An 11733-nucleotide genomic window follows, 5' to 3' on the forward strand; every position below is an offset into this window, starting at 1 on the left:
TGTGTGTGTGTGTGTGTGTGTGTGTGTGTGTGTGTGTGTGTTTATAAGGCTGAGCAGGCTGCTGCAGGCTCTGCTCCAGGCCAGGAACATGTGATCCTTGCTCTTCCTCTTCCCAAGAGGATGTACCTACTCTGTACCCCCATAAGGACATTAGCGGTGGTACACTGCCCCCCTCCCCGACCCCCAGATGCTCATACCCTTGTAATCCTGGAATAATCCATCTTGTTACCAAATTTAAGAGACTGTCACCTTGACCAGTTTCACAGTCACAGGGAAAGGCCAATGACACTTTACAATTCTCTCTATGGTTCACCTGCTCAGGCGCTTATTTTCAGCCAAGTCAAGTATAGGTTAGAAGATAGTTCTTGACCCGGAACACTATCCATCACTGTCTCCTGGCTCCCTTCTCCTCCCCACACCTTGCACTTTTCCCACTGAGGCCATGTTATAGGAGAGAAGAGGGAACCTCATTTGAAGGATTTGGCTTGTCCATCTGTCCTTTAGCCCCAGTGCTTGGCTCTGAGAGGCATTTGTCCTCTGTGAGTTTGTGGCTTTTAATACCTTCATTCTCATGTGTGAGTAGACTGGGTTCCAGCACATGTTTGGGGTGTTTCTCCAGTGCTTCAATATGAATAATGTAACATGTATTACCTAAATTAAATGCTCTGCACCAGTCACTGAACATGGACCCTATGTGTATTTGGGACACAGTGAACACAAACTGTGTGAGACTGCTGCCAGTAGCACATGGCATTCTATTTTACAGTCAGTTTGTTAAAATGAATGTGTATATTCTAAAATAGCAACAAGAGATGGAAAGCCAAGCCAAAGCACAGTTGTTTATTACCAAGTAGTCCCTCTGTGTACCTGTACTGTTATACTTCCATACAACTGACAGGGCAGTATTCTGTCTAGATCAGCATCTTCACAGCAAACACCTGGACAACATGTGGTATGAAGCTGTCACCTTGTCACGATGCCACTAAACAACAAAAACTCTTGAGTTCCCTTAGAGACATGCTGGACCATTGTTGCATATCCTGTCCATCATTGATCAAAATATTAACATCCGTGTAGGACTGCACTCAGGCGTGTTAAGACACACGGTTTCCTCATTCCAGCCAGAAGAAAGGGGAAAATGTTCTGAGGCAACAGAAAGGCACTGTATAATAAGGACAGGCAGACACCTGTGAGGTTGCTTAACACAGAATAGCAGGATAGGAAGTGGGGAAACTCACCCTGTAACCTGAACAGCAAGAAAAGCTTGGTGTTGATGGCTTAATCTCTTTTGCATTGCTATATCATAATACCAGAGACTGGGTGGCTTACGAGATACTTATTTGCATCTCAAAGGCAGCAAAGTCCAAAATTAACAAGCCACACCTGGTGGTGACTTCTTGCCGCGTTATACCACGGCAGAAGATACAGCATATTGATTCAGAGAAAAAAGGCCAAGCGCGCCTCTGTAACACACCCACACCTGCAGTGACACTAATTCATTCAAGAAGGTGGAGCCCTGACGACCTAACCATCTCCTAAATGCCGTACCTCACCATGTAGAGAGAATAAGCTGTCAGCACATGAGCTTCGGGAGACTTGTTCAAAGAATAGTAACCAGTAATCACACCATTATGCAGGAGAAACTGATACTAAAAACAGCAGGGCATGGTATAAGGTCTGACAGTGTGGCCCAGTTTCATCCGTGTAAGTTACCTGAGTCCCAGTTTCTACCTCTCAGATGTGCGAGGGAAGTGCGGGCTTTGTAGAAATGCAAAGGCTAAGGATGCTCCCCATGCAATTTGGCAGTGGCCTGTTTAAAGTCAACTGAGGATGGTGTCACTCCAATGTCACTTAGATGTGTTAGTCACTTTTGTATGTCTCTGACAGTAATTCCCGGTAGAAAGGACTTAAAAAAAAGCAAGATTTATTTTTGAATCATGGCTTCAGAAAAACAATCCACTTCATCATGGTAGGGAAAGAAGAAGTTCACATCTTAGTAGCCAGGGAGCAGAGAAATGGACATTCTGACTCCGTTTGCTTTCCCTTTGTCCCCCTCTTATTTTATATGAGCCTCTAACCCACAGAATGGTGCAACCCATATTGAAATAAGATCTCTCTACCCCCTGAATTAATTCTGTCTGGGAGCTCAAACATCTCCAAAGATGTGTGCCTCGGCGGTTTCCTAGGTGATTCTACATCCGGTTGTGCTGACAAAGATTAGGCAACCACTCTGTGTCATCGACTAAACTAATAAGCAAGCTTATCTTTGACCGATTCAATCTCAGTCTTCGCCCTCACATTCACTCATCAGATGCTTGCAAACACCTCGATATGCCACGTTAGCCTTAAGCATGGAAGGACAAATCTCTGGGGTTCAAGGTGAAGGCATTGTTCATCCAGGCTTCCCTGGTGGCCGTACGGACAGACATTTATATATTCCTGGCTGATTTAAGCCTCTGAAGGAGCCTGTGATCACCAGCTGCCCCCCCCCCCTTGTGGATATGATGATGGAAAATCAGCAGCCCAGCGCTGTGTGTATAGTCTAGTCTCTCCTCAAAAATTAAGGTCTAGCTCACACTGCCAGACTCTGGGAATTTGGGTCGTTTCCTGGGGACAAATTACCTCTAGAGCCTGGTACACTTAGGTTTCTGGAGGGTTAGGTAGGCTCTCAGTTGGTTAGAATGTTAATCCCTCTGCCCTAGGCCTAGGCACTCTGCTTTCTCAGGAGAATCCTGCTGAGGTGTGAGGGCTTAAACCATGTTGTCAAAGCATGAATACCTCCACCTGATCCCATTGCTGCCCTGAAGCCACTTAAGCCTGTGCAGGGAACGTACTCCCCCAGCTGCTGGAAGGCATAGTAGTCTAACATGTGTGGGAAGGCTCACCAGCACTGTGAAGGAGTGTCACCTGCTGTGTGATAACATTTGAGGCAATGACAGACCACCCATGCAAAGGCAAACGTGTCAGAATCTATGGCTTGGTGACCTCGTAACTGTCTTCTTGAGCAGCTGAAGAATGATAAAATTGCTCAGTGACACGTTTCTCATAACATGTCCCTATCTGTTCCATCATGACTGTACAGAAACATGGCCATAAGATCCCATCTGCCCATCTCAGTCACCCTGGCCCATCAAGGGCAGAGGGTTATAGCACGAGAACCTGTTGGCCTCTACTGCAAGGAGCAACTATTGATGAGGACAAGCCTGACAACCTGGCTGGACAAGAATGGGTGGAGCAATGAGCAACTCAATGATTTCTTCAAAGGCCCTGGATCCTCACTCTACTGAGGACCCTCTACCTCTCCAGTCTTCAGCATTAGTCACTGCTAGAAGAATTTCTTTGGCATATTATGTGATTTAAGGCATACTTGATCTGTTAAGATGGCAAATTAACCAGAGTATAAGACTAGAAAGAAAATCATGTGATTCGTAGTAAAAATCCTTTGGTGTCTTCCCTTGAGTTGATAATAACATGGATCCCAGAGTCCTGCCAATCATCCCTGAGACTTCTCATACTACCTTTTCTGTCCCACAGAGCTTTGTTCAGACCTTTGGATTAAGCCAGCTCTTCTCTCTTCCTGATGCCTTTGAATGTCACCTGTATCAGAGTTCTCTAGACAGACAGAACCAATGGGCTTTATCTGGGTATTGTAGATATATGTGTGTGCATATGTTATACATGTGTGCTATGTATATATGCATGCATATCTATATTTATAGTTGCATGTGAATATATGTGTGTGTGTGTTTGTGTGTGTGTGTGTGTGTGCGTGTGTACATGTACACACAGATCTATTTTAAGGAATTGACTCACATAGTTGTAGAACCGACAAATTCAAGATCTGTAGGGCAGGCTAGAAAGTCAGGTAGGGTTTCTGTGCTGAGGCCCTGAGGCAGAATCTCTCCCCCTGGCTGGGAGAAACTTGTTTTGCTCTTAGGTACTTCACAAATATCATCAAAGCTAGTAATACCGTAAAGCCAGTGCTAATCACATCTACAACGAACTTTCCCAGAGACGCCTACATCAGTATTTAAACAAATACATGGACGCCTGAGTCCATCAAGTTCTTAGACACACTTACACACTGCCTGGGACTCATCTTTCCTTCCTCACCTGGCAAGCACCCTCTCACCTCATACATCATCTCTTCCAGGAAAAGCCACCTCTGCCTTCTCAGTTCATGCCAGGGACCACCACTGTCCCGTCTTGGCATACATTTTATTTGTTGCATCCACTTGGCATCTATCTCCTACTTGGATATGCATTCAATCAGAGCCGCCCATACAGGTTCCGGACCCCTCATCTCTATCAGTGGAAGGCTGCCTACCCCCCTCAGAGTTCAGTTACCCCCTGCCTGTGCAGCCTGGCATGAGTCAGCCTGCACAGGCAGCCAGAAGAATGCCCCACAGCGTATGAGACAGTGGCTTCCACTCAGGACAGGGTTATGAGTGTTGTATCAACACAGCACAGTGGTAAAGGACGCTTGAGTTTTACCCCAGGAGACGTCTAACTCATAGACTTTCGACGGCAGACACCATCCTCCATGGAACACATCAGGGTCCACTGCTGTACCTTGACAAAACTTTAACTCTGTGTAGTGCTCTGTATCTTAGAAAAGCTCTTGGACCCCTGTCATTGATTTAATTTAGAGTGAGAAGGATAAATCCTTGGCATGGGCCCCACCAAGATTGTCCGCCATTAATCAAGATTTTCTATACCATTCTCATCCCTTAAAAGCCCTGTTGGCACAGTGGGTAGCTTCGGACCATGCAACCATGTGATCCCCTTGGGCATGGGCATGCCAGGCCTTGGCCAGGTTCTCATTGTTTGGCGAGTGTAACCAGCATCAGGATTAACACCTTGGCCAGTCTTCCATCAGAACGGGGATCCTTAGAGGCCTAACCAGCTTCCTAAACAAACAGAAACTGGCCCTGTAGCAGAGTTCAGGATGTTCTGGGATGGGTCGTAAAGGTGGATGGAAAGAAAAGAATGATCCCAAGTAGGCTGTGATTTAGAAAAGGCAAAAGGCTATTTAAAAAAAAAAATGCATGCTGAGTTTTTGGTGGATCTGTGGAGCAAGATTACCTGTACCCCCACATGGCTCAGGTACTAGACATAGCTAAGCAAACAGCCCATATTCTGCCAGAGGGCCTACCCACCTACCGGCAAGATTGCTGCAAGGAAACAAGAACCGAAAGGAGGGGACCTCTTCAGAAGCACTGGGTCAGCTCAGGCCAGTGCCCCTGCCCCCACGTCCCTGTCTTCATCCAGAACCAGGTTTCTAAAAGGCTTCTCATTTTTTTTGTTTTCCCTCCCCACACCCCCCAGGGCCTTGGCGAAGCTGGAACGTTTCTGGGCTGTTCTGTGTTCTTCGCTATTGCTGCTGCTGTGGCTGCAGCTCGTGAGGAAAGAGGCTTGTCCCCGATTTGGGCCATAAACAGTCCTGCCACAGCGGAAGTGATCCGTATGGCCTGTGAGGACCAGTTCACGAACCTGGTACGGGGAGGATCACCTCCGTCTTGTCTATGCATGTCTGCAACCCTTTTCGGGATTCTCAGGGCAGGGACACAAGATGTGTGTCAGTTCGAATGTAAATCCACAAATCCCCATAAGCAGGAAGTCTTCTTGTGAAAAATGGGAGTTGCTAGCATGAGTTTTCAAGTAGGAAGTTATGGGATTTTTTTTTCTATTTATTAGAAGGGAGTGTGGGCTTTAAAGGGTTAAGAACTGGTCTTTCCCACATGAGTGGCAAAAGAGCTGCAGTAGGCTATTGCCTTTTCAAGAGTACTGCAATCTTCCACAATCAAGTCCCCCTCCCCCCAGGCTTCACCACACCCAACCCTAACACTGGGCCAACAAGTCACAAACTTCCAGCACATGAAAATTTGTAGAACAGCCACAAGTAAAACTACAGCAGCCAAGTTTATTTTTGGAAATATGAGCACTAGAAATGTTTTACCTTTCTTTTGGGGGTGGCAGGGAGGGAGACAGGGTCTCTCCACAGAGCCCTGGTTGTACTGGAACCCACTATATAGACCAAGCTGTGTTCAAACTCAGAGATCCAACTGCCTCTGCCTCCCCAGTACTGGGCTTAAAGGTGTCTACCACCACACTTGGCAGTACTAGAAATTTTAAAACATGTGCGGCTTCCACTTGTGGCTTTCTATGAGACTGCGGCTGCTTCTGTGCGCCGTCCCTTTTGCGTTTTGACTTGAGCAAAAGACAACGCTGAGACATTTGGAGGCTGTAGGGAGCCAGGGAAGGAGCTCAAATTTTAATTGCTTTTAGAAAGAAAGAAAAGAAAGAAAGAAAGAAAGAAAGAAAGAAAGAAAGAAAGAAAGAAAGAAAGAAAGAAAGAAAGAAGAAAGAAAAGAAAGAAAGAAAGAAAGAGAAAGAAAGATTAAAAAAAAAAAAGTTCACGAGGTCCAAAATTAAAGGAGAAGGAAGCATGAAGGGTGAGAGGCGAAGTACAATGTTCTGCCCCCCTGGAGCAGTCTTCCTCCAGGACCCCTTCCGGTGACTCCGCCCACATCCTCCTTGCGGTTTTTCATTGGTCTCCTGGGAAAGCCCTGCTCCCACACCACCACCCCAGCCCATTTACCTGTGTGGCTCAGCTTAACCACAGCTCCACTTCCACTTACTCTCTACGTGTAGCAGGGCATTAGGCTGAGATAGAAACACAGCAAGTAAGGCTCGTTCATTCCCCCTAAAAGTCCAAAGTCTATGAGGAGATAGGCATGGAAAAAGTGACTACTACACAAACCTTCCATCACCGGAGACAACACACGGAGGGGGTGCAAAGCCCTGTGAGCTATTTACTCCTCCGTGGAGTTTTTAGCCCTTTGTCTCCAGCTGGATGACCGACTCTGTTAGAGCTGGCAGCATGCTGCGTTTCTCTTGCTTCTATCATTGAACTTTACCAATATGAAAGATGGGAATTAGTGGCTTTGAAACCAGACAACTGGGTTCAAATCCCAGGTCAACCACTCACTGTGCCTTTAGAAGAGAGAGAGAACACCTACTTGCTTGTATCCCTTGGAGAAGGAAATGAACTGCACAAGCGTTAGTGAGGACCATTATCAGTAATCTTCCTTTGCTCCCAAACAGGTCCTCGTTTCTAGCCCTATGTTTTCTGATTTTCCTTAACTTCAACGTCACGGTAATGGAGGAATTCTGACTGAGTCACAGTGGCAAGCAGGGACAGGTGTGTGGGTTTAGCAAGGATGTTATATAAAACTGACCAATCATCCAAATATGATGTCAGCTGAAATGTCCCTGTGCCACCAGACTTGAACATGCCTGAACTGTTGAAGACACATTCTAAAATGTATATGAAAGAGGTTTAGTACACTCTCTACTAGAGAGGCACCAAGCCAGTCACCGGTGGGTTATGATGTGAGTGTGGGGGGGGGCGGGAGTCTGTGTGTGTGGTGTCCATATGCGTGTGTGTGTGTGTGTGTGTGTGTGTGTGCATATTTAATCTATTAGACTTGTTCCTCTCCAGGACTAGAGAGAGAACAGGGCGCAATGAAATACACATTCAGGTTTTATTTAACAATTGTGACCAGGCATTGACAAAAAAATAAGTATATATCCAAAAGTCCACCTCATGGGACTTAGAATGTAATGATATAGGTTTAAAAGGAGAGTGGAGCAAGAAGAAAGTGCCAGACCAGACATGACACAGGGTAGACCTAACAGAGATACATCCAGCTAACGGATGAGAGCTAGACAAGTGGGCAGAAGGAACAGGAACTCCAGGTAGAGGGAAAATTAAAGTAAATGCAGGGCAGAGGAGAAAAGCACCAGCGCGCAGATGGTGTGCGTTTCCGGGATGGAGACTGAGCAGAGCGAGATCTGGAGCATCAACCGGGACGCAAGCCTCAACTAGAACTCGGAGAGTCATAAATGTAAATTGGGCTCCATCCTGAGAGCAGGCGGGCCTTGGGCCACATGACCGCGAGAATGAGCTGCTCAAGTAAGCAGCCTGACAGGTGCTATAACAAGAATTAGCCTGAGAATGAACAGGAGCTTGGCTACCAAGCCAAGAGATGACAGAGTCCTGAGCGTGACAAAGCTAATGGCAGTGGAAGGAAAGGAGGTCATGCAATGCCTGCCATTCATTGAACGATGGCAGCGGAGAATCCAGGGTTGGCCTACGGTTGTCCTGGGGTGAATGGGAGGACTGTGTGGCTTCTCCCATCCGTAGGCAGCAGGGGAATCCTTCCAAGGAGAGTGGCAAACCCACTCTTAGACTTGCAGTCAGTCAGCCAAAGAATTTTGCCAGCAAGCAACTAGCCCAGAATTGACAAGTGGGCAGAATTCCCGACAGATTTATGAGTCATTAGTACAAAGTAGTAATTAGAATCGTAAAAGGACATCATTAACCTGAGGGAAGAAAATGGAGACAAGGAAAGGGAAGGGGAGAGAGGAATGAGCCAGACAGGCTGGATGTGGGGACCAGATGGACAGGTGGGTCTGGGGAATAGGACACGGAAGTCCCCACACCCCTGTGCACCCTGGATATGAGCACATCTCTAGGGAGCCAACAACTTTCCCAAAGGCAACTGAGGACAGAACAGACCTGCCGGCCTGAGAACCACACCCTCGTAAACCCTCACAGATGCTCCAGACCCCAAGAGCTTTGTTACCATGCCTCCCCCAACCCCCAAATCCAGCAGTGCCAGGGCTGAGCGAAGAGAGAAAGCCCTCTCTCCTGGCTCTTTCCATCTCTGCCCCATGCTCCCTTCCACCTCTCTCCTGGCTCTTTCCATCTCTGCCCCATGCTCCCTTCCACCTCTCTCCTGGCTCTTTCCATCTCTGCCCCATGCTCCCTTCCACCTCTCTCCTGGCTCTTTCCATCTCTGCCCCATGCTCCCTTCCACCTCTCTCCTGGCTCTTTCCATCTCTGCCCCATGCTCCCTTCCACCTCTCTCCTGGCTCTTTCCATCTCTGCCCCATGCTCCCTTCCACCTCTCTCCTGGCTCTTTCCATCTCTGCCCCATGCTCCCTTCCACAATATTACAGCAAGGGTGGGGTGGAGGCCTTTGTGGGCGGGGAAAGTCACAAGAAATGTTTGTACCCAACGCTCAGGGGACTGAGGCAAGGTGATGGCCATGAAACAAAGGCCAATTTAAACTGCATAAAGGGGCCAGGATCATCCTGGGCTACATGACAAGCCCTTGTTAAAGGAAGGGAAATAAAGAATAGGAAAGGAGGGGGGAGAGGGAATAGGGGAAGGGAAAAATAAGAACTCACCCAAAATGGTTTCACTAACTTGGTTTTTCACCCACCTGGAGTGTGAGGGACACAGATGGATCGACATGGTATGACCCTGGGTAAATCTCATAGAAATCTGTGTTTCAATGTAATACAAATACAAACAAGTGTGGGGTTGACTTTGCAGCAATTTATGTCTAAGTAGCGCCTGCTCTGCACAGGTAGGTCAAAGAAATGCTTTTCCAAAGGCAGCGATGAAACTGTTATCTTTGAGGTAGGGCAACATCGTCTGCAGAGGGCTGTCACCAGCAGTGGGCTTCCAGGGTGAGAGCAGGGTGAGTGGTATTTGCTACTGCGAAAGGACTGTGCTGCTTTCAAGGTGGCCTTTTACAGGGCAGGGAAGCTGAACCTAGGAGCAGATGAGGAGATGCACCGGGAGAGGCTTGGGGCCTGGCTAGCACCATGCCGGAATGCTTTGCTAGAATTACTTATCCTCAGAGACCGAATGAGCCCTCCAGCACCTCTGTGTGTTTTACAGTCTTGAAAGTCAGCTTCCCAATCAAATCCCCAGCTCATTTTCAGAAGCGTCAGAACCCGAGCTTGCAAAACTCATGCTTACCCCTCCAACTTGAGAGCTTCTAGTGGTGTGAGGTGGAAATCAAAATTCTGCCCCTGTCCTGCTCCCTCGGGCAGCACACGTGTAAGTTCTGCTTTTGTGCTCCAAGGTCACTGTGGCTTCATTCACACCTGTTGTCTATCAGGTGTGATGGATATCCATCACTTTCTGCCCAACGTCATCCAGCATCTATTTTCTCGCCTTCCGGGATCGCCTTCCTGTCTTACTTCTTTGCATTCCATATAAAGGAAGCATTTAAAAAAATAAAAGGTCTTTAAATTAATTATGCTACATTGGCTTATGCTTTTGAAAGAATCTGTGAGAAATTCTATTTTGTAGAATAAGCATGAATTCACTTTTCTGATTAGTTTTGACTTGACTGAATTTAATGAAGTCCACTTACCTAGCTTAAATTTTTTTTTTTTAAATTTAGATCAAAGGTTGTTTAAGAAAACACAGGACAGTCTCAGTAGGCATTCCATTTCTCTTTGTGTGGTCAGCCTTCTCTCTTATTGCATATTTAATTTTTTTTTCTTCCATTTCTATTTAACAGTAGATGCTTATTTTTAAAGATTACATCTTTTTAAAACAACAACAACAAAAAGGTGGCTTTTTAATGTAAGATTATTTGTACTAATTTTTTTAAGCTTCCTTTAGAAAAAGAAATTCACCAAAACAAAAAGGCCAGTATTAAACTTGCAAAATCTTTTTTGCAAAAGGGAAGAAGGGTGTCACTAAATTCTATGAGCGAGTGCTTCAGTTTTGCATTCCATTTTTGAACAAGCTCTTGATGTTTTCAATAATCGCTTCTCACAAGTGCAATGGCCATAACTCACCTAGAGAGCATTTCTGCCTCCCAGTTTCTTTTCTGTCTCAGTTTTGAGGACCGTTTACTTCACGGAAGAACTCCTGTTTCTGGGCCAGTTAGAGTTTGCCAGGGTTAAGCCCTCACATCACTAAAGCCAAAGGACCCGACAGAAGATTAACAAGTCTCTCTCCATCATGTGGACATGTGGCCACCCGTGTTTGCCATTGTATTTAGAAATGCTTCACTAGTTCTTTTCGGCTGAGCCAATATTGTATACATTTTGCCTCTGCTTACTATGTCAAGGAATTAGATATTTTTTTATTTATCTGAAATCACCTAATTTGTTTGGAAAGAGAAAATCTATGCAAATTCAGCAAATAAATGTGATAAATAAATAAATAGGTTAAATGTTTTTTGAAAAAGAAACTATTTTTGCCATCCATTAGTTATATGGGTTATTTTAGATTTTTTTTTTCTCTTCTGTTTTTAACCTGGATTCTTTCATCTTTCTTTTCCAACTTTCTTTTTAGGTTCCACAAACGGATTCTAAATGCTGTAAGCCGTGGTCCATCCCAGTTGCCTAGTACTTGGGGTTCCAGCACAAAAGTAGATGGACTTAAAGCTTCCACAGGTCACGAGTATAAACATTTTTATCTAAAATATGCAGAAAATTAGAGGCAATTCTTAAATTTTCATATTTACAAAATCTTGTAATCTTTAATCACATGCACTATAAGCAATGATGCTTACAGAGCTTCAGCCAAAGGTCATGTTTAATTCAATATATTAAACGGAATTTTCCACTGTGTGAAGAATTTCTGTGCTGAGTCTACAGAGAAAATGAATATCTATTCTCCACAATATGTTCCTATTCTGAAAAAGAAATAAACGTAAAACAGAGAAATAGTCGGGCAGTGGTGGTGTACGCCTGTAATCCCAGCACTTGAGAGACAGAGGCAGGCAGATTTCTGAGTTCGAGGCCAGCCTAGTCTACAGAGTGAGTTCAGGATTGCACAGAGAAACCCTGTCTCGAAAAAACAAACAAACAAAACAAAACAAAACAAAGACAAAAAACAAAAAACAAAAATCC

The 11733-nt window shown here is 45.5% G+C and overlaps 1 protein-coding gene across 1 annotated transcript in view; it reads left to right on the top strand.

The window, feature by feature from the left end:
• Window positions 1-11451, top strand: part of LOC110321275 (aldehyde oxidase 3) — an 85018-nt gene extending 73567 nt beyond the window's left edge. The window contains exons 34-35 of the mRNA XM_021197467.2: window positions 5329-5496; window positions 11174-11451. Coding sequence (XP_021053126.1) covers window positions 5329-5496; window positions 11174-11227 — 222 coding nt within the window. The 3' untranslated portion in view covers window positions 11228-11451. The remainder of the gene's footprint in view (window positions 1-5328; window positions 5497-11173) is intronic.
• The last annotated feature ends 282 nt before the right edge of the window (window positions 11452-11733 follow it).

The sequence above is a fragment of the Mus pahari genome, chromosome 5, assembly GCF_900095145.1.
Source record: "Mus pahari chromosome 5, PAHARI_EIJ_v1.1, whole genome shotgun sequence".
Classification (NCBI taxonomy): Eukaryota; Metazoa; Chordata; class Mammalia; order Rodentia; family Muridae; genus Mus; species Mus pahari.